General features: G+C 36.8%; 1 protein-coding gene across 2 annotated transcripts; it reads left to right on the top strand.

The window, feature by feature from the left end:
* The first annotated feature begins 15,799 nt into the window (after window positions 1-15,799).
* Window positions 15,800-22,259, top strand: LOC108995190 (transcription factor bHLH140). Of its 2 annotated transcripts, none has more exons than XM_018970700.2 (6): window positions 15,800-15,972; window positions 16,054-16,175; window positions 18,707-19,665; window positions 20,260-20,932; window positions 21,016-21,186; window positions 21,830-22,259. In XM_018970700.2, the coding sequence occupies exons 1-6, from the start codon at window positions 15,942-15,944 to the stop codon at window positions 22,142-22,144; spliced, it is 2,271 nt and encodes a 756-aa protein (XP_018826245.1). In that variant the 5' UTR covers window positions 15,800-15,941; the 3' UTR covers window positions 22,145-22,259. The 2 variants fall into 2 exon arrangements, with proteins under 2 accessions (XP_018826245.1, XP_035545444.1); XM_035689551.1 differs by having other exon boundaries at window positions 15,839-15,972; window positions 16,105-16,175.
* The last annotated feature ends 1,450 nt before the right edge of the window (window positions 22,260-23,709 follow it).

Consider the following 23,709-nt stretch of genomic DNA (forward strand, 5'->3'; position numbering starts at 1 on the left):
CCACTATAAATAAGATAATATTGAACATCAACTTTTGAATTTTTCTTTAAATAAAAGTAAAGTATGATCCATCAATATTAAAAGATTCACATTTTACATAATGTGATGAAAGTGTGGTATGTAGCATTTGAAAGTTTTTATGAAAGGTATTGTTCAGTTATTCAATACCATGGGCAACCTTTCATTATATACAAAGTTTACATTACATATTAAAGGCAATAGAGAATGTACAAGAAAAGAAAATTAGATAGGAAAGGAAGGTAGCTGAATATATAGGAGACAATCGGATAGAATAGATAAAAAAAAAAAAAAAGGTCAAATATTGCATCTCGAACAGAATATCCCCCCCGCAAGCAAATGGGAGGGAGGCCGACTAGAAGCTTGTCCTTGAGAAAGAGAAAACGAGCGAAGTAAGACCCTTAGTGAAGATGTCTGCAATCTGATTTTGACTAGGAATGAACTGAACAACAATGTCTTTGGTCGGATTCTCTTTTGCAGAACTCAATTCATGAGTGAGAGGAAATATTTGTGTAAGAGACAGATTAACAATCGCCTTACTGTTTGTTATTTTCGATCTCTATTTGCTCTTCATTTTTCTAACATTTTTTTTCCCCTCTTCCCATGTAGCATTTCCACCACTCTTAGCTTGGTTTGAAGATTCCAACCTAACAAATTTTACAGGCATGCAAACTTTTTAGGAGGGAAACAAACAAATCAGTAGAATAACAACACCATTTTCTGTTTGCGTACGTATGCGTTAAGTGTGAATGTTGTCACTCGGCAAGGAGACTTCTTCAAAGCCCATCATGAATTTTTGTTACTTAAGGATATTGGAGGAAAGGAATGACACTAATTTCTATTTGCTTTCGTGTTTGATGGGAATGTTGTCACTTCGCAATAAATCCCCATGACTTTTTGTAACTTTGTATTTCAGGAATGAATATAATTTTATCCGAGCCCACTAAGGAGAGTAACGTGTTTTCTTTATGATAGATAGTCTTCGAAGATTCTGCAAGTGGAACGAGAAAAAATGGACGCTCTTGAAATTTATGCACCAAAAGTGTTCGATACGTCTTCTTTCTCCCAAGACATATTTGAGATAATATTAAACAAATAATAAATATTGTAGAGTTTATTAGATGCATTTATATTTTTCCTACTTAAAATCCAATTTGGGATATGAATTTTTTTTTAGTTTTAAGTTCCTTTGATGTGGTAAAATATTTTTTTTATAAGTAAAAGTAAAATTTTATTGATATAATAGGCATCGCCCAAGTACATTAGTAGTATACAATGAAACATGCCTAATGGCATCTAAGCACTAGTGAGAGTTATAAGCAAATCATGAAGGTTGTCTATGTTACAAATACAAATAATGGCAGAAGCCCAAGAAAGTAATGTATTGTAAGAAAATAGTTTCAGCTCATCCACAGAATGTTCCATGTCTTCAAAGCACCTCTTGTTTTGCTCCAATCTCAAGTACCACATAATGTAGTGAGAGATCATTCTCCACACAACAGCGATGTGGGCATTTCCCCGATACCCCTCCAGCAAGACATAATATCCCTAACTCTTCCAAGCATGACCCATCCACCCCTATCCTATTAAAAATCTCATTCCATGAACATCGAGCCACTTCAAAATGTAATAAAAGATTATCAACTGAGTCTCCATCACTCTTGCACATAAAGCACCAATCTGAAATAATAAGACCATGTTTTCTCAAATTATCTGAGGTGAGAATCCGCCCAAGAGATGCAGTCCAAATGGAAAAGCAATCTTAGGAGATACCTTGCACTTCCAGATCATAGCCTTCCCAGGATAGCTGTGATTAATAGAGAATTTCAAGAGAGCCTTATAGAAAGAAAGCATCGAGAATTGCCAATCGACATAACATATAATGAATCAAATAAACCAGTAAACATGTTCAACTCCCAATCTTGAGCCGCTCTAGATAAACTCACATTCCCAAGAACAGCACCATTAGAGAGTACCAATAAATCAACCATAACAGCCTCTTTATCACAAGCAATTTGGTAAAGCATAGGAAACTCCTGCTTAAGAGCCATGTCACGACACCACACATCGTGCCAAAACTAAACATTATTGCCTCTTCCAATTGTGAATCTGAAAAACTGAGAGAATCTTCCCTTGCCAGCTCTTATGTTTTTCCACAATCCTACTCCATGTGCCCCCTAACTTCAATAGAGCACCAACCCTCCCAAATGCTCACATACTTAAGACTCTATCACTTCTCTCCATAAGCCCTCTCCTTCCCTATGATATATCCACTACCATTTCTCCAAAAGTACTTTATTGAAGACCCTTACATTTCGCACCCCAGCCCATCACATATTATTGGTGAGCAAACTTTATCCCAATCCACAAGATGGAACTTAATTTCATCCCCCATTCCTCCCCAAAGAAAGTTATGAAAGTTTTTCTCAATATGAGAGGCCACACTTGCAGGTATCGAAAATAAAGATAGAAAATAAATAGGAAGATTATATAAAGTACTCTTAATGAGAGTCAATCTAAGTATACCACCCTTGGACAGATATATCCGTTTCCACCCAACCAATCTTCTTTCAATTTTTTCTAACACGCCATCTCAAATAGATTTTGTCTTGAACGCAGCTCCCAATAAAAGACTGAGATAGTTCAAGGGCAGCGAAGCAATATAACATATTGTTTACGAGCACATATTTACTGCCAATATTTGTGCTTAAAGATTTACGAGCACATTTGCATGTAGCATGGATCTTAAAATAAAGTATATATTGTTTACGTAACCTTGGGACTCAAATTAAAAAACCTAGTATTTCTTATATAAGAACTTTAGGGCCGACATGATTAAGAAGCCTCCTATGTCTCGAATAACCTAAGTTTAGATATTGTAAGAGTTTTTGGGGGCGCAAAGCTTAATATGGGTCTGAGTCATGCTATGTACAGTCTCGAATGGAGACTTCCCTTGCAATCCTGCGTACGTGTGCACCTGTTTCTCATGTGAATGACCATATTGTCCATGATTCCTACCTTCTGTTAAAGAGAAACAAAATAGCGAGAATTCCAGCTCATCATAGTGAGATCAAAGTATGGTACGTAGAATTTTTCTTCTGTTGATTTTTTAAAATTTAATACTTGATAAATAAAAATAAAAATCAATTAAAGAAAAAATATTTTCTATTGATTGGAAATCAATCTAACCTCCTAGAAAATGATCTATACATCTTTGCAAAAAGTAGGACAAATTTGGGACCACATGGAAAAATAAACTTTTTTACAGTGGACCGCACTTTTTTAAAAGGAAGTACGCAAGGCTTACACATCATATGATTGTATCTAACATTACTCTTAAATGGATAAAGTGTAAAGTTAGGGTTTGAACTCATGATGTTTGCTCTAATATCATGTGAAATCAATGTTTATACCAAAAATTTAAGTGGATGGGAATATCTAGATTTAATTATTTGTATTATATTATATATATTCTTAATTACACTGCAATTATAACAATGTCCATTTGCAATAATTGCCTTCTATCGGTCCCTACTCACTACATAGTCAAGCTTTCTCCATTGAGTATGGTCTAACTGAGTTAGGATCTACATTTTCTCCTCAAACGTTAGATTTGATGTTGCAATGACAATTGAAAAAACCATTTATTTTTAAAGATACTCAGATCAATGTTTATTTTAATGCAAGTGTTTTGCTAATGTATATTACTTTGATTAGAATACTTCATTATTTCACTTGGCATCTTTCTTTATAAATAAGCCCATGTGGACTCTTTGCGAAATTTTTTTGGTGTTTATCTTTGGCAAGCTTGTCGCCACTCGGTGCTTCCCAACCATCATCGCTGCTCGTTCGGAAACCAAATTTTAGAATCAAGTTCGCAAGGTACAAATCATTGGATCAATGAAAGACCTAATCCCATCCACCATCACACGTGCCGCCACGACCTACCACAACATTCGGCCCTCAACACCATGGTCAACTACCAATATATGTTTTTTCAAAATTTTAACAACATATCCTAATAGAATAGTTGTCAGCTATTCACCATCACACGCGCCGCCACAACCCACCACAACATTTGGCCCTCAACACCACAGTCAACCACCAATATATGTTTTTTCAAAATTTTAACAACATATCCCGATAGAATAGTTGTCAGCTAGCTAGGTTTGGCTAACGAGAGTACCTCAAGTACTCTCAAATACTCCTACTACTATTCTTTACTTTATTATTAACCTTTCACCTACTTTTTCCTACTATTTATTACTTTTCAGCTACTTTTTACTACTATTCAATATTTTATTATTATTTTTTCATTATTTTTTCACTATTATTCACAAACACTCTCAAACACTTTCACTAACCAAATGTAAATCAACACCAGAGGAGCCCACATGGGGCCCACGTACCGAGCAAAGATTTTGGCCACCGTCCACATGCCTGGGCATTGTTCCACTCATAGCAAATAGAAACCAACGACATGTGTCACGATCTCAGCACGCCACATCAGCAGAGACGCGTCAACCATTGACCGTTGACTTTAACTGTTGACCAGGTGCTTCCTAATCGATTTTTCACATTGATTTCATATTTTCGGACTATTTTTACATTAAACTACTCTTGATGGTTCAAATTTCTTCTAATTTAGACAATATTGTTTGTCTAATCGATTATATTTTGAATTGGCCCAATTACAATACGTTGACCCAACATATGGTAGTTTTTCTACAAGGACGTTGATTGTGGGGTTATGCGTCTAGCAAAATTTCTCCACCTAAGCCTAAATACGGTGAGACAGAAGATGATTTTGTTTCACGTCTTGGAGATTGGGATAGTATACAGTGTAAGATACTTTCCTGGTTTATAAAGATTTCAGTTCTTTCTATTCATAGCCTGTTTCCAAATCTTAGGAATAGGGGTGGGCAACGGGGACTTGCCCCTGCTACCCTCCCCCTTCCGTCCCACACCGCTAATGTGGGGGAGGGGCCCTCGCCCCTCATGGAACACCCCATGTGGGGGTAGATTGACCCCAGGGAGGCCCCACCCCTGCCCCACACTCCGCACTCCTCCCCTTTTTAATATAAAAAGTTATAATTTTTAATATTTATATAAATATATTGTATATAGATATATATAATTTGTTAAAAACTTGAATTCAACTTCAAGTTAATGGATTGCCTTGACCTCCTAGGCCAACTATTATATAGGAGGTCAAGGAAATACAATAGTGATAGTTAAGCAATGAACTTATATTTTTTTAATGTATAAATTTCAATTTATACTTTAAATTATATTATAATTTGGGTCTAAAAAATTTTTTTAGTCTAAAAAAATTTTTAAACAATGGGTTGAGCGGGGGGTGAGGCGGGGTGTGGTTTCAACCCCACCCCCTGGTAGTTGGGCGAGGGCCCTGCCCCCGCCTTTCAGGAGCGGGGTATGAAACCCCCTCACCATGCGAGTAGCACCCCTACTTAGGAATGCAAAAGTTGTTTGGGATTTTTAAGTATGTCGATACAATTGCACTCATGATTCTTCATAGGAGTTCCAACTTGAGACTAAATATTATCAAATGTGTCAAGAGTTACGTTAGCCTATTTTTCTCTAGTGGCCATGTCAAAGGAAGTGGGAGAGCATTTTGGATCAGCCATTGGAAAAGTGCTTGCAGTTGAGGCTTATTGCGATGGTTGGGCATGGGGAAAATCTCTTTGTGTACGGGTTGAAGTAGACTTAAACATGCCTTTACTAAGGGAGGAAGTGGCTTAGAGTTGATGATCAACAACTATGGATCTCTTTTAAGTATGAACGATTGCAAAGTTTCTACTTTCAATGTGGGTCCTGAATCACAAAAGGAAAGGGTGCACAAAATAGAGAATAAATAAACAAGTGGACGAGGAGTCACAATTGCAGTATGTTCCATGGCTTCGAGCTTAGCCTATGAATTCTAATATCTTTGATATTAGAAAATATGGTGGTAGGTTGAACAAGATCCACTCTCAGAGGCAGAAGCAAGAAGATTCCAGTGGTGGTGAAACTAAAAAAGGAAAGGAAAATTACAAGGAGGGATTAGAGGCTCAATCTCAAGCCTCTTCTGAGGTTGGTGATCTTAATTTGGCAAGTGGGGATGCTACAAGTTTGGCTGAAATGGAAGGTGAGTTTGCTAACCACAAAGTCAAAAGGGCTGAGAACCCAAATCATGATTGTTTCCAAAATGGTGAAGGCATGATTACAAATAAGGAAGGTAGGCAGAAAGGGGTCTTAAGGAAGGATGGCAATAAATCAAAGATGGTGTCTCTTCGAGAAGGTATGGAAAGTTCTTACCACATGGACTTAGAGTTGCCTAACTTATCACCTGTGGTGTCATTACTACATCAAGCCTATCCTCATACAAGTATTAGTTCTCTTGACAATTTAGTTTCTGATAATTCCCCTAAAAGGAATGCTAAGTGTCAAGGAAGAAATGACTCAAGTGGAAAAGAAGAGCCAGGGAGAATCAAAACCAGAAAACAATGATATATGTCCTGAGAGTTGTGGGAAAAAAAAAATGGGACATGGGTTTGTCTCTTATGACAGTGTGTTGCATCAATATGCTCAATATGTTGAGAAACCAAAATCAGTATTAGCCATTGATAAGAAAGTCCATCTCAAAATGTATTGGTGGAGGCTATGGTGCAGCCCCACCAACAACCATGATTGGCCTTAGTTGGATCTGTCGAGGGCTTGTGAACCCTTGAACAATTCGTAAATTATACCTTTTGGTGAAATCTAAGTGTCCCAATTTTGTATTTCTCATGGAAACTAAATGCAGCAGACATAAGGAGGAGGTTGTGAGAAATAAAGTGGGATTTGATTGAAGGTTTGTGGTTGATAGTAGGGGTCTTAGTGGTGGGCTAGCTTTTATGTGGAATAGCACAGATAACATATGTCTAGACTCTTATTCTCAATACCATATCTCCATCATTTCCAAAAGAGTAGAGGATGACTCACAAACTCTCATTACCAAATTCTATGGTAGCCCTTTAATAGCGAAAAAGAGTGAGAGCTGGCAATTACTTCAACTTTTGAAGCCAAGACAAGGGTTGGCATGGATGTGTTTTGAAGACTTCAATGAATATTACAAAACCTTGAAAAGCAAGGGGCTACAAGTCGACCTTATAATCAAATGGATGATTTTCGAGAAGCAGTTGAGGTATGTGGATTAAGTGACCTTGGTTTTCAAGGTTCCAAGTTTACATGGAGTAACAATAGAAAGGGCAGTCAGTTCACTAAAGAGAGGTTGGATCAAGTTTTTGGCAACTCAGTTTGGATTAGCCTCTATGCAATCAGTTCTATTACCAGTTTAGCTACCCAGACATCTGATCACAGTCCTTAGTTGATTACCACGAGGAATGATTTGAGTAGTAGTCAATGGAGGGAGAAACTTTTCAGGTACAAGGCCAGTTGGGATAAAACAGAGGAGTGCAGCGGCATCATTAAAAAAAGTTGGGCTCAACAGTAGAATCCTTCTTCCAAGATGGGATTTATTCTTAGAGGTTTGTAAAGTTATAAGGAATCATTAAAGAGATGGAGCAAGGAGATAGTGAATAAATAGAGAAATGAAATCAATAACAAACTTAAGCATATTTGAAGTTGCAGAATTTAAACATAGGCAATCATTCAGGAGACATTAAGCAGTTGCAAAAAGAGGTGGATGCATTATTGGAGGAAGAAGAGATTAGATGGAAGCAAAGAGATAAACAGGCATGGCTCAAAGATAGGGACAAGGGCACTAAGTTTTATCACATGTGTGCTAACCAAAGGAAGAAGACTAATTCTATCAAGAGAATTGCTAGAGAAGATGATTCTGTGGCAACTAGTCCTAAGGAGATTTCAGAGCTCTTTTACCAGTTTTATCAAGCAATTTTCACCTCTTCCAACCCAAAAGGTATTGATGAATGCTTTAGCTCGATGATTCCAAAAGTGACTGAGGAGATGAACTCTTTTCTGGCCAGGAAATTTACAAAAGAAGAAGTTAAAGAGCCAATATTTCAAATGAACCCATTGGGCTCCCCTGGATCAGATGGATTTCCAGCAGCTTTCCACCAAACTCACTGGAATATTGTAGGCAATGCTATTAGTGAAGCTGCACTTGAGGTTCTCAATTTATCAAGTGAGATAGCACACATTAATGAGACACATATTGTGTTGATTCCTAAGGTGATAAGCCCTTCTGATTTCAGGCCAATATCCTTATGCAATGTTCTTTATAAGCTCATTTCCAAAGTGTTGGCCAATAGGCTAAAGAGCATCCTCCATGATATTATTTCCTCTATTCAAAGTGTCTTTGGTCTAGAAGGCTTATTTTGGATGATATAATAGTAGCTTTTGAGGCCATGCACTTCATGAATACCATATTACTTGGTTATGCAAGGCATATGATAGGGTGGAGTGGGAGTTTCTAATAGAGGAAATGCTTAGGCTAGGTTTCAATGGCAAATGGATTAGTTTGGTGATGAGGTGCATCAATTCAGTTTCTTATTTTATCCTCATTAATAGATCTCCTCAATACTCTTTTAAACCTACAAAGGGGATAAGGCAGGGTGATCTTTTGTGACCATACCTATTCATCCTTTGCTATGAAGCACTAAGCTCTTTGCTAAATCAAGTTGAGGCATCAAGACTAGTTTTTGGCATTCCAATTGTAAGAGATAAGTTATGCATTAATCACCTATTTTTTGAAGATGATAACCTGCTATTTTGTAGAAGAAATTCCCTTGAATGGGCCAATCTTATTGGCATTCTTGCTACCTATGGGAGGGCCTCAAGACAGAAATTCAATAAAGAGACGACCTCAATCCATTTTAGTGCCAACACTAGCAATGCTACTAAGAACTCCATAATCAGTATTGCATGGGCCAGATCCCCCTCATCCTATGAAAACTATCTTGGGTTGCCAGCCCTTATTGGAAGATCAAGGCACAAAGCTTTTAAAAGTATTCTGGACAAAGTAAGGAGTAAGATCAGCAACTGGAAGTCAAAGTTCCTCTCGTAGGCAGGAACGAAAATTCTACTGAAGTTTGTGGTTCAAGCATTGTCTACTTATAGAATGAGGGTTTTCAAGCTTCCTAAATCATTGCTCAAGGAGATTAACAAGGTGATGCATCATTTCTAGTGGGGTCAACTGCAAAATGAGAGGAAAGTCCATTAGGTTTTATGGAGTCAAATGGGGAAGGCCAAGTCAGCAGGAGGGTTGGGTTTTTGAGATTTAGAATGATTCAACTTGGCTCTACTAGTGAAGCAAGGGGAAGAATCTTACAAAAACCAAAGTCCCTTACTGTTCAGATCCTAAAACTGAAGTACTTTCCTCACACCTCATTGTTTCAAGCCAAGCTAGGTTCAAGACCATCTTTTATTTGGAGGAGCATTGTTGCAGCAAGAAATTTGGTGGCAGAAGGCTCTTTTTGGAGGATTGGGAATGACCAAGAAACTAGAATATGAAAGGATAAATGGCTACCTCAACCTTCAACCTATAAGGTTCAAAGTGCAGTTAAGGTACTGGATGGAGATGCTTTTGTGGCAGAGTTGATCAATCCTTACTCTAAACAATGGAAATTGGAACTTTTGGAGGAGATCTTCTCTAGTAGTGAAACAACCATCATAAAGATAATTCTCATTAGTTTTGCAAATGCACTAGATAAGTTGATTTGGATATGTATTGCTAATGGCAAATTCTCAATGAAAAGTGCCTACCACTTACAAAAAGAACTTAATGATCTAGCTATATGGAAATAATGATCTAGCTAAAGGGAAAACATCCAAATCTGTATCCAAGAAAGAAGAGTGGGCCAATTGTTGGAAGCTCAAAGTGCCTAATGTCACTAAGGGTTTTCTGTGGAGATCTTGTTTGGACTCACTACCCACAAACCTTAATCTATCAAAGAAACAAATAGTGGACTCACCACTATGCCCCATCTGCTTGAGGGAAGAGGAGTTTGTCTTACATGCTCTATGGGAGTGTATTTCAGCAAAGGATGTTTGGAGTTAGTGTTCAAAGCTTATAAAAAAAAGTGCACTTAATGCAGAAAATTTCGAAGGAATTTTTTAAGCCTTTAGTGCAGTAGCTGAGCAGGATACTATGGAGGAGTTTGATGTGATAGCAAGGAAGATATGGCCAAGGAGAAATGAATTTGTGTTCAAAGGCTCTTTCCTTCATCCATCTTTAGTGGTGCAACAATCAAGGCCGCTATTGGTGGATTTTAAAGAAGTGCAGTCCAAGAACATTCGACAAATTACAAATAACTCATCACAAGTCACTACAAGAAATCAAGCCTTTCCCAGCGATTTTAAAATCGTCGCAAAAAAAAATCGCCACAAATAGAGGTTATTTCCGACGATTTTCAAGTCGCCGCTTAATTTTCGTTGAGAAGTTGCGAAATCATGGAGTAAAAATGTACAATTCACTTTTGCGACGACATTTGTACCTTTTGCGACGATTTTTGTCGTCGCAACAATGTATTATTAACTGTAGTGGCATTAAATTTCCGTCGATTAAAGAAAATCGCCGCAATATATACTATTTGCGGCGAACATTGTCGCTATAAAAACACATGCGCCCATTTAAACTTATTAGCAGCGAGTCAAAAGTGCCGAAAAAGCTCATTAAAATTAAAACCCTCGCGTTAGGTTTTCCCCTCATTTTGTTCCATCCAGCCGTCTCTCCCCCTTCCCCCTTTCTCTCCACAGTCCCTCTCCTCCCTTAAGCCTCCGCCCGCACACAGCCCGTCACCAACGGCCCCAGCATGCCACCGTGACCTCACCTCGACGGCCACCCCCTCCTTCTCCCCTAGCCCCCACGCCAATCTCTCTCTCTCTCTCTCTCTCTCTCTCTCTCTCTCTCTCTCTCTCTCGGATTTCTCTATATCGTCATTGCTGGGGCCGCCGTTCGCCACCACCCATACATCGACGCCGTTGCCAGTCCTTCGTCGGAGTCCCTTCTCCTCTACACCTAGCCCAGCAGCCCAAGGCCCTCCCTCTCTCCCTTGCTCTGTTTACAACCCATTGCCACCAAATGAGGAGGGGGCGCGGGGAGTAGGGCAGATGAGGCATTTGAGGCTGGCCAATTTGATTGAGTATTGCTGTGATGTAGATGAGAAGCTGCTGATTGCTGAGTACATGCCTAATGATACTCTTGCGGAGCATTTGTTTCACTGTAATACGATTTCTAGCATGGGTTCTTCTTTTTCTAATTCTTGATTTTTTGTTTTAGCTATGGCCTATGTATCCAAGAAGAAATTCTTATTAGTTCTTAGGTTGCTCTGATTCAGATGGTCTCTTAAGCTTGTCCTTTGTGTTTTAAGATTTTCTTTGAATCTTAAAACTCATTTGTGAGCTTTCCATATTTGATTGGCTTCAATATTTTTTTATGTTCGGTAAATGGGATTGTTTGCTGTGGAACTTGGATAGTTTTTATGACATTGATAAGTCTAGTGTACCAGTTTTATGTTTATGAGTTCCACAAGTAGTTAACTCAGATGGCCATCGGTACAGAGGAAATTATTGTCTACAGAATTCTGAGAGATGATTAACTGGTGAACCTTTTTCAAATTCACCATTTTTAGTGCAACTTTTTGCTATTCTCTATTAATCCTTTATCATTGAGTTGAATGAGCTTTATCATTGGGTTCCTTTGGTAGATTAAAACCTTGTTTATGCTTTACAAATGTGTGTGCATTATTTTCCATGCTTTTATTCATGACCTTAGACATTTATATCCATTGTTTCAGGAAGTATATTTCAAACCTTAGACCTGCTAAAGCTGGCAAAATAGGGCCCCTCATTGATGAATTATTTGTTATTTGGCTTGGTTTCTTACATATCATTTTTTACAACTCAGATATTTTACTTGCTTGGTGACACTTGTTAGTTTTTAGATCATTTGTAAGTTTGGTTTTGTGCTTCCCACTTGTGCAATTGCTTTTTGAGCAAGAACATACAATTTGGATGTGTATAATATTTTTGGTGGATTCTGTTTTTGGTTGCTTAGAGCTGGTTTTGGTTGAAATTTGAGTTCACTTGGTACTTCTCATGTCACCTCTTGAGGTTGAGATGGAGGGATGGAATAAAGGTAGAGAAATGAAAAATAAGAGGTTGAAATGTTAAGAGAACAGAGAATACTAAAAACTGTTTTATTGCTGAATTATTTCCTCTACTGCAGGCGACATTTATTTTCTGCTTTGCTTTTGTTTGGGCTCAATTATCTAGCTACTGACCAACTTTAATCATGAGCATATGAGGGGATTCAATGGTGGAGTCTTATGTAAGAAGAAATGAAGAAGTTTTGAGGAGACCATAAGCAAACAGTAAGAGAATTCACAATAGATTGTAACACTGAGTTGTGTAGATCTTTCTGTTTTCTTACTATTAGGAATACCAAATGACCTTAAAATCTCAATATGTGACAATAGAAAAACCTTCATAGGAACCACGAAAACTATAGTGAAGTCTATAGAAAAAGGAGGAAGCTCCAAGGTTAAAGAAACAACTTAAACTAGTTCAAGTTTGAGGTGAAAAAAAAACTGTCATCTATTATTACTATGTTTCTGGTTTGATTTAGTTGTTGCAAATCAGTCTCATTAATGGCTTGGTGCTTTTCCACAAATATAACAATTGGTTCCAATTTGATGAGTCAATATACACACCACTTTGGACCTCTGAATTATTTTATTTCTAAGATCTTTAAATTTAAAGCGGTAAAGGCAGAAGACAACGTTATTTCACCCTTTGGAAAATATTTAAATTTTGAGCCTCAATGAGCCTTTTTTTTTTAATCTTTGATTGATTGTAGGAAAATTGTTGAAGAGGTGGCTCGAGGTGTGCACATTAATTTTTTGAAAGCTGAAAGAAGCTTACACAGGTGGGCTCTTGAAGATCTCCAGAGAATTCATGGTGCTAAGGAACTTGCTGCTGATGAGGGAGGTGGAGTTGAAATGCATGTCCTTGAAGATGCTGGCCATTGGGTATGTTTGCTTTTGTGCACATAGTTCTATTCCCTCTTCTATCCCTTTAAACTCATGAACAATATTAGTCTTACTCCCCCATTGAGAATTTAAGGGATACTTCCATCTCAAAGTTTAAGATGGCCATTGAAAAAGCTGCACCCAACACGTGTTCTATATATAGCTCATATATCTTGTGTAAACTTTCATGAAGAAGTTACTTACATGTCATGAATCCTCAGGTTGGTCTCGTTTCTATTCCTGTCTGTTTGTAGTGGTCACAGAGCTCTTTTTGGTGTGCATCAATCTAACATGCATTGATGTAAAAGAAAGAAAATGAAAATCAGACTTTAGAACAAAGATCAAACTATTAGATGACAAGATTGTAAGCACCTTCTTCCCCTTTTAAGAATAGATATATGTAGTCATAGTTTCAGAAACCACCAGGTGTGACTTGTGAGTGACTTACCAATCAAAATGAGTAGATAACGAAACATATAAGAGGATAAGGTGTTCAGCAAAGAGTGGGGTGTTTTTATACTTATTTTAAATCTGTAAATTTATATCTTTAATTTTATTTATAAAACAATTATATCTTTAATTTTCTTTTGACGTGGCATGTGATTTGTCTAAGCATCTTGTCATTTCTGCTGGTCAATGTTTTGACAAACAAAAGAACCAGGAGAGAGATTGATAGGGGTGACAATCATGTCAAAATAAACCATAAAAAAGGCAAAATTATAAGACTTGAAGAATCAGATGAATCTGACAACTCACCTTGACGCCCTTCTGTGGCAGACTCTCAAAACATTCCCCATTCCATTGAATTGAAAGTAGTGTCGACTGGAACATAATGATCATGTTGATCTTCAAAAATTTGGATGAATGAATGAATGTCCTTTATTAAATTGAAATGAACTAAAGATGATTGTACATAGTTGTTTTGATGTGGATCCTAGATGCATGCTCATCAGAGTAGATAAGTCATCAAATTCAGAGCAATTTTATGTCCATGGTGACACTTGTTATTGATTTTTAGATCATTTGTAAGTCTGATTATGTGCTTCCCACTTGTGCAATTACATTTTTGAGCAAGAACATATAGGTAGTGAGCTTTTATCATTTTCCAGCAAAATCTCTCATTTTATTGATATATATATATATATATATCTGTGTGTGTCTATATGTAGTATTAAAACAACAGTTACTGTGAGGGATTGTTGCACTATTTAGGTGAATTAATTATAGCTTGGGTATAGTTCATCTCTGTTTTGTGCATTTTTTTTCCTTTTTTGGAACACCATTTTCGGCGAATGTCGCTGGAAATACTTTTTTGTCAACTTAACTTATTTGCGGCTACTAAAAGTCACCGCAAATAATCTATTTGCAGCGATAATAATTGTTGGGAATACATAATAGCGACGATAATTTTAATCGTTGGAAAAAATAACCAGTCTTTTGCGACGATATATATCGCCATAATTGATTTTTCCCAACGATTTAATAGTAAACGGAATGGCCATTTGTGTCGATTTTTGGGACAGTTGCGACGCACGAAAATCGCTGAAAATAATAGTTTTTTGCGACGATTTTTGCCTATCGCTGGAATTGATCAAAACAGACACTTTAATTTCGTCGAAAATGCAATGAATTAAAAATCGCCGAAAATGCTTAAATGCAACGATTAATAGGGATATTTGCGACGATTTTGAGCGTTGAAAAATGCCTAATTTCTTGTAGTGGATCTGTAAGTGGGAGCCCCCTTCTGAAGGTTTCTATAAAGTGAATTGGGATGCAGCTATTAATAAGTCTATGGGAAAAAATGGTATTGGAATTACAACTAGAGACCAAGAGGGGAATGTCTAGCTACAAAAAGGATGTAGAGAGAAGGTTTCCCTGAACCATTCTTGGCAAAAGCTCTGGGAGCTTTACATGCAGCCATTTTTGCTTTTGAGCTTCGTTTGAGAAAGTTCATTTTGGAAAAGATGCCTTCCAAGTTGTTAAGCAGATCACACAAGGTTCTATATCATGGCATAGTGCAGGGATGAGCATTTCCGATGTTAAACAACACCTCTCACAGTGCTACTCACATGTTAGCCAAGAGCTCCCTAGATCTAGTGGAGGATGTGGTTGATATGGAAGATTACCCTTCATGTATTCTGTCCATCATTTGATGAAGGCTTTATCGATAAGAGATGTTATTTCCTTTCGAAGAAGAAGAAGAAAGTAAAAAAAAATTGTAACTTCATAAAAACTTATTCGTTTATCGTGTTTATACTAGTAGGAACATGCTCGATTCACAATGAAAGGATCCTCATGAATAGAAAAGCATTGCAAAACAGTTTAAAAATGAAGGAGTGACATTTTTTTTTCAACCTGAGCTATGGAATTCTTTAGATATGATGCAAAATAAACCTTATTCTATCGTTCATGAGATATTTTTGTAGGGCTTGTTTCGAAACCTAAACCATCTCATCTAAAAATTCGTCATAATTTCTTTGTTAAACATTATTAAATACAAACATTTTTCAATTTCACGTCTTCAATTTTTTCATCTAACCATTACAACTTTTTCAAACTTCTAAACAAAACACAAAAAATTATACAACTTTTTTAAATTCTAAAACAATTAAAAAAAGTATATTCTAACAATATTTTAACTTTATAATATTTTTATTCAAATTTTTCTCTCTTCTTTTCCTAAACCTAATAAAACATCTTAACTTAAATTATTTTATTACTATTCACAAATAATTTCATTATTATTCACAAATTTACTATCTTTTCTCTCTTCTTTATAATGTTTTTTTATTTTTTAAATCTTTGTTATTTTTCTTGGGCAACCGGCCAGCAAACTGAGGAAGCTCAGGAACGTATTAACAGAAGCCTTTAACCTAAAACCTGCGGACTCTCGGAGGTCGGGAAGGCAGATCGAAATTCGGCAAAGTGGAAATGGACATTGAAAACGCTGCTAAAGCCAAAGGTAATACCCGTGAGAGCAACTTTTTTTTGTTATTCGTTGAACTCGTATGGGTTAATTGATATAAATTGTATATGTGCAAAGGCGAAGAAATAAATGTGAAGTCTGTTGTGGTGATATTGGTGGGTGCCCCAGGTAGCGGCAAGTCCACCTTTTGTGATCAAGTCATGCCCTCCTCTACGCGACCGTGGGTTCGCATTTGCCAGGTTTCTTTCGATACTATGTGTGTCACATGTTTGATGAAATGCTTAACTTGTTTTCTAGTTGCTCGCTTGCTTGAATTTCGCAAAATGCAGAACACCATCGTGAGAAGCGATAACCAACGGTGCCGCCAGATTAATGGAATATCACAATTACTTTACCACTATGCGGCTTTTACGTGTTTTTTTTTTTTTTTTTTTTGATAAACTGGATTCATTCATAGATCAAAAGAACATAAAAAAGTACATACTCCGTCCCAAAACTACATAATCAACTAATGGTTACAACAAATCAGAGTCTATGAGCACCCTATTAGAGATAAAATCCGGATAAGAGTGCCACCATTGCTGCGTATCTTCAATCCATTTGGCTTGTTGAGCTAGTAGGTGTGCTGCCTCATTACCTTGTCTTCACACATGAATGACATCAAACATCTGAAAACAGTGTCAAATATGCTGAATCTCCATGATCAAAGGCCCCTGAGATGTATCTTGAGAATTTATAGCTGCAACAACCATCAAAGAATCCCCTTCGAATTGTAACCTTGTATACCCCATGTGTAGAATCATCTGTAGACCTCTTAATGTTGCTAAGGCCTCAATATCATCCACTGAAAAATTCTCAACTTCCTTCCTACTTGAAGCAAACCAAACATCCCCTTTATCATCCCTAAGAATTGTATCCACTCCAGCAGCTCCAATCTCCCTAAAGAGAGCCCCATCGAAATTCAACTTAACACAACCAACTGGTGGAGATTTCCACGACAAAATCCTTTCTTTTCTCAACACTTCTCTAGATTTCTTGATAAAATTAAAGCTAGCCACATACAGTGGCGGAACCAGCAATTTTTCCAACCGCACGAGATGTTTATGTAAAATGAAAAAATATTACAAAATCATAAAGCATAACTATATATAAAATTAAATCTCGATAATTTTCCAAATAACATAGAAATAAAATTTTAAAAACAAAATGCCACTGCCTAGTTTGTGCATTAAATAACAAATTTTCAGAAGCATTTGGAGGTAACAAATTAGAACATGGAACCCCAAGAGCATCTACCCTTTCTGAAATCCATCTATCAGGCCACACATTGATGCTCTCACCACTCCCAATTCTCCAATAACACCATTTTTTTAAAATATTCTTGGCTGTACATAAACTCCTCCATACATAAGCGGAATTAGCATGAATATCTAACTGTAAAAAAGAGGTATGTGGGAAGTACCTTGCTTTCAGCACCTTTGCCACCAATGAATCTGGATTAGTCATGATTCTCCATCCTTGTTTTGCAAGAAATGCATGATTGAATAGTTCCAAATCTCGAAATCCCATACCATCATGCAGTTTAGAAACACACAATTTACTCCACTAATCCAATGCATTTTACGTTCAAATCCTCTTTGACCCCACCGAAAGTGAGCAAACACTTGTTCCAATTTTTTACAACACTTTGGGCAGTTTGAAACAACTCATAGTAAATGTAGGAAGAGCTTGGGCCACAGCTTTAATCAATATCTCACTACTTGCTTGCGATAACAATTTTTATTTCCACCCTTGTAGTTTGTTCCAAATACGATACTTCAAGTCTTGAAAAGTTTCTGTTTAGGAGCGCCCCACAAAAGATGGCAATCCCAAATAATGATCGTGTGCTTGAATAGAGACCACATGCCATAGATCCTTAATAGCTTCAACTTCTTCGAAATCCACATTTCTGCTTAGCAATAGTTCAGTTTTACTTGAGATATTTGGATTTATTTCTTTAGCAAAATGGGAATAGCTTGGGTAATGCCGGGTAGGGTGGTGGAACTGTTAGCAAGCTGGAGAGGGATCACTGGAACACCACAGATCAAGGTTGTGTGGAAGATGACTCTCATTTGTATATTTTGGTGTATTTGGTGTGAAAGAAACGAGAGGCTTTTTGAGGATCATGAGCGCTACATGGAAGAGTTTAGGAATTTTTTCTGGAAGATTTTGTTTTTGTGGGCCATTGCTTTAGATTTGAATGGCCTCAGCTTCCATGATTTCCTTGTAAGTGTTTTTAGTTCTTAAATAGGTGTATTCACATGTATACTTCTAGTGTACCTGGGCTATGCCTATTTTCTTTATCAATGAAATAATTTATTACTTATCAAAAAAAAATAGTTCAGTTTTTTCCAAATTTAATTGCTTCCCAGAAGCCCCTTCATAAATCTGTAACAACCTCATAATAGCTTCATTTTCAGCCAAGAATCTGATGGCCTGATGGCATATGACCCGGTTCTCCAAATAGAAAACATGGGTTCGAAACCCCCCACCCCCTTGTATCAAAAAAACAAAATCAGCCACAGTGGCTTTGCAAAACAATAAACTATCATCAGTGAAGAACAAATGGCTAATAACTGGTGCAGCATTACAAATTTTATTTCAAGTCAATTGCTCCTTGCTGCTTTGGTGATTTTTTATTATATATCTATGCTCAGTCGCAGAAAAAGTGTTTAAAATCTTTCCTTTTTTTTCTCCCTGTTAGTTAGTTCGTTTTGAATTTGCATTGCAGGATACCATTGGGAATGGTAAATCCGGAACAAAAGCCCAGTGCCTAAAAAGTGCAGCTAGTGCACTTAAGGATGGAAAAAGTGTATTTATTGACCGATGCAATCTAGACAGAGAACAGCGGTTGGAATTTGTGAAGCTCGGTGGTCCCAACGTAGATGTGCATGCTGTTGTACTTGATCTTCCTGCTAAGCTATGTATATCCCGATCTATTAAACGGACCGGGCATGAAGGAAACTTACAAGGTGGAAAAGCTGCTGCGGTGGTGAATAGAATGCTACAAAAGAAAGAATTGCCCAAACTAAGTGAGGGGTTCACTCGGATCACACTTTGCCTGAATGAGAGTGATGTTCAAGCTTGTCTTAACACATACAGTGCACTTGGTCCTATGGACACCCTTCCAAATGGATACTTTGGTCAGAAGAACCCAGATGCCAAAATTCAACTTGGTATAATGAAGTTCTTAAAGAAAGCGGAGGTTCCTGCCGCTAATACAATTTCTGATGCAAGCAGGATTCAGAGTTCTTTTTCTCCTCAAGTTTTTCAGGAAAAGAACCCTGGATATAAAAGAGTGGAAAATGTTTCTTCATTTCCAGTAAATACTGCTAAGGACTTAAAGGAATGTGAAGACCTGGCAGTTTGCTCTGCTGGCAGTCATATTTTGAATGATGATGCTCCCACTCTCGCATTTCCATCTATTTCGACATCAGATTTCCAATTTGACCTCGAGAAGGCCTCTGATATTATCATTAAGAAAGTTGAGGAATTCGTGAATAAGCTTGGGAATGTTAGGCTTGTGTTGGTGGACTTGTCTCATAGATCAAAGATTTTGTCTTTGGTCAAGGCAAAAGCTACTGAAAAAAACATTGACTCCAGTAAGTTCTTCACATTTGTAGGAGACATTACACGACTTTGTTCAGAAAGAGGTTTGCACTACAATGTAATAGCTAATGCCGCAAACTGGTAAGTCTGTGTCATATCCTTATATTTACTCTTTATTCAAAAATTTAATTTAAATTTTTCATCAATGACTCTAACAGTTGGTGCCTGTGTCTGTGTCTGTATCTGCGTGTGAGAGAGAGAGAGAGAGAGAGTGTGTGTGTGTGTGTGTGTACAAACAAGAAAACTCGGTTAAAAACCTGATTTCAACCTTTTGGAATCCCTGAGCTCTCTTGGGTATCTGAACCATATAAGGCAAACTCCAGAGATTGTTATTGATCTTCAAAAAGGCATTGTTTGAATTTGATCATGACCTTTAACATTGTTGCTACATATTGCCCAAAAGCTTTAGTCATTCCTTGTTTTTAGTATCCTGGGGATAATGCTGCTCTGATTACTATGGAATCTTATAGCAAGTCCTTGAAGTCCAACCAGTTTGCTTTCATTACAATATGCTGAGTTGTCATTGCATGCTTGCCCCCTCAAATATAATGTAAGATAGATATATGCTTTACTTGACCGATATGCTGCTAATAAAAATAAACATAATGGAATACTCCCATGATTAAAATTTAGTTTGCATGCCAAGAAGATCAAATGAGTAGTTATCCTTTTCAGGCGGCTGAAGCCTGGAGGTGGAGGTGTGAATGCTTCAATCTTCAATGCTGCTGGCCCAGCCCTTGAGGTTGCTACCAAAGAACAAGCTAAATCTCTTCAACCGGGGAAGTCTGTGGCTGTTCCTCTTCCTTCAACTTCTCCCTTGTTTAGTAGGGAAGGGATTACCCATGTCATACATGTTCTTGGACCAAATATGAACCCACAAAGACCAAATTGTCTGAACAATGACTATATTACAGGCTGCAAAGTTCTCAGTGAGGCCTACACTTCATTATTTGAAGATTTTGCATCCATAGTTAGGACCCAAGCAAAGTTGGCTAAGGGAAAAAATGTTAACCTTGTGACAAACCCTCTAGGGCTACAAGAACACAATGAGGGTGTCAATATGAAGCATTCTCCCAATAACGATCAAAAGAGTAAGAGAGAGGATGTCAATTACTACGATAAAAGCAAAAAGTACAAAGGATCTCTGTATGAAGCTGAAGCCAATATCCATGATTTTAGAACTGAGAAGGAACACACAAACAATGACAAGATTGATGCAAGCACGACCAAGGTGTGGGGATCCTGGGCTCAAGCTCTCTACCATATTGCCATGCATCCTGAGAAACACAAGGATGTTGTGCTGGAGATTTTGGATGATGTTGTAATATTGCATGATCTTTATCCCAAGGTAAATTTAGACCATTAACCCTCCACCCCCCTTCTTATGCTTAGGTTCCATGTATCGGGAGTGAAATATTCATTCTTTTGCAGGCGAGAAGGCATCTTTTGGTGTTGACTCGATCTGAAGGTCTTGATTGCCTCACAGCTGTACGTAAAGAACACCTGAATTTGTTAAGGACAATGCATGATGTGGGTATGCGTTGGGTTGAGAAGTTCTTGCAAGAAGATGCATCGTTGATTTTTCGCCTTGGATATCACTCGGTACTTACTGTCTCTGCTTTAATGTATTTGATGTACTTTTCATCTTTTATGCTCCTTTCTATGCCTACAGCCTTGGCTTAGGTGCTGTAGCAGTGAGTTCAGGATAGTTTTCATGTTCGACCCTTACCAAAAGTAGGAATAAGAAACTATTTTACCTTATAAAGTCTATGCCTTAAGCCCGTAGACAAAACTTGGTGGAAAGGATACTCATTAAAGTCGATGACAATACCGCTTGGAGGCCAAATTTTGGCCTCAGGTAGCTGGGTTTGGTTTTGTGCAAAATCAAATGACTGGAAGAATACAGAATGATACGAGACAAAAAAGAGAAAAAAAAAATGAGGAGAAGAGGAATAGACAAACATGTCTTTGGGTTCTGAAAAATAATATAATATTGTGATTCAAATACAAGTGAAGTATTTAAAATTATTTTCAGTTATGTTTTGAACTGACCTTGGAACATATGAAAGAATGATCCAATATGCCATAGTCTTTAGTTGCAATTTTTATGCGTTTCTATGTTCATCCGCCAATTTCTAGTTTTCTGCTCAAATTTCAGTCTGATTAACTACAAGAGATATATGGTAGAAATTTAAAATTTGAATTTCTGGAAAGGCATTTCTGACTCTTTCTCCTCTCTTTGCAGGCCCCATCAATGCGACAACTGCACCTGCATGTTATTAGCCAAGATTTTGATTCAAAACATTTGAAGAATAAGAAGCACTGGAACTCATTTAATACTGCTTTCTTTTACGATTCAGTGGATGTAATTAAGGACGTCAGCAATCATGGTAAAGCAACATTAAGAGATGATGAAAGCCTGTTATCTACAGAATTGCGTTGTCATCGATGCAGAAGTGCGCACCCCAACATACCTCGGTTAAAATCACATATTAGCAATTGTCGGGCCCCCTTTCCACACTCTTTACTTCAAAGTGGCCGTCTGGTGCTACCACCATAAAATGCAGCCCTTGATCCGTAAGTGCATGTAGGTAATATATCATCAAATTTTGTTGTAAATAATGTAGAATCAACACCCTAATGAAATCGATGTGGAATATCATCCATTTACTTTATGGTTTTTGGTTGATGGAATGATGCTGTGGATTGAGTATTAGAAGGCGTTGATAATGGAGCGGAATATTGTGTTGTCAAAAAGGTACAGCTGAGTTGAGTTAGAGATCATGCAGCAGCAGCAGGAACCACCTTAAATGATGGGACATGTTGATTTAAGGGACATGTTAATGGAACTTTAGAAGCCCAAATAGAAAAGCAGTGGCATCGCACATGGCATTAGGTTCGTCTTCTTTTTGTTTGGAATACATGCCCCTTATGTCTTCTAATGATATACATGTTTAATGAAGAGAACCTATATGTTCAGTTATAACAAGAGTAGATCCAAACTACATATGCATTTCTATCCTTGACCCTTGTGGACGGATTTTTTTTTTTTGTCAAATTTGGCAATACTTGGAAGGATAATGATTAGGTTATTATCTTTCTGTTATCTATTTTTTACTCTCTTTGTATTTGATTTTTTTTTTAATTTTTAATTTTATTTAATATTTAAAGAAGTAATTATTAGTAAAATTATATTTTTTTTGAATTTTTTTTAATGATTAAAAATTTTAAAAAAAAATACTTAAAAAGAAAATAATAAAAAATTTCAAATATTAAGTAGTAAAATAATTTCAAAACTATATTATGTCCTATCAATCTTAAATATTCACACGACATCAATCTTGTCTTGTACCAGCTAGTTTCGTGTCGCTTGCTAGGTAGAATTTACAATGTTTACGTCTTGGAATAAGTGTCTTCGTCTTACGTAAGACGAGGGGAAAAAAAGATTCTAATACGTTATTACCGGTATATATCATATCAACACGTAGTATTTTCGCGATGTGACATGGGAGAACGGTTAAAATTATTATTAAATGAGAAATAATATATAATTACTTAACAGGTTTAAGGTTGTGTGCATGCTTTCATAAAATAATGTGGTAATTATGTGCAAATGGGGCAACTTAACAGACGTGGATTGAATGTGTTTGATAGATCTGGAAAACGTCATTAAGCTGAACGAGTGTCATGTGGTAGGTGCTGACACTGTTTCAAAAGTGTCAAAACAACACTGACACTGATGACGTTTCAAATATGAAAAAAATATATAATAAATTTAAAATTATTATATTATAGATATAAAAAAAAATTTATTCATATAAAATTTTATTACTTATATACATATAAAATTATTATATTATAAATTATTGGATTATAAAAATGAAGATGAATATGATTGTTAGAAGTTATAGAAAATTATGAAAATAATAAAAAATAATAATATTTTATTATTAAGATAGTGTGATGACTAATTTAATATAGACTTCAAATTGATTAATTAAAAGTCAAAAAATTACATATTAATTAAAAAAGAATAGGATGGCACTCCAATTTAGCTCCCTGGCTGGCCATGCCAACCGGTCTCTGTCACACCCACAAACATAAAGATCATTTCTTAGATAACTA

Source organism: Juglans regia, chromosome 4, assembly GCF_001411555.2.
Source record: "Juglans regia cultivar Chandler chromosome 4, Walnut 2.0, whole genome shotgun sequence".
NCBI classification, from domain to species: domain Eukaryota; kingdom Viridiplantae; phylum Streptophyta; class Magnoliopsida; order Fagales; family Juglandaceae; genus Juglans; species Juglans regia.

Bases quoted from the DNA above. Each gene is read 5' to 3' on its own strand.
- LOC108995190 (XM_018970700.2), top strand. From the start codon at position 15,942: ATGGACATTGAAAACGCTGCTAAAGCCAAAG. The intron at 19,666-20,259 runs GTAAGTCTGTGT...TATCCTTTTCAG, and splicing joins ATAGCTAATGCCGCAAACTG to GCGGCTGAAGCCTGGAGGTG. The intron at 21,187-21,829 runs GTACTTACTGTC...CTCTCTTTGCAG, and splicing joins TTCGCCTTGGATATCACTCG to GCCCCATCAATGCGACAACT.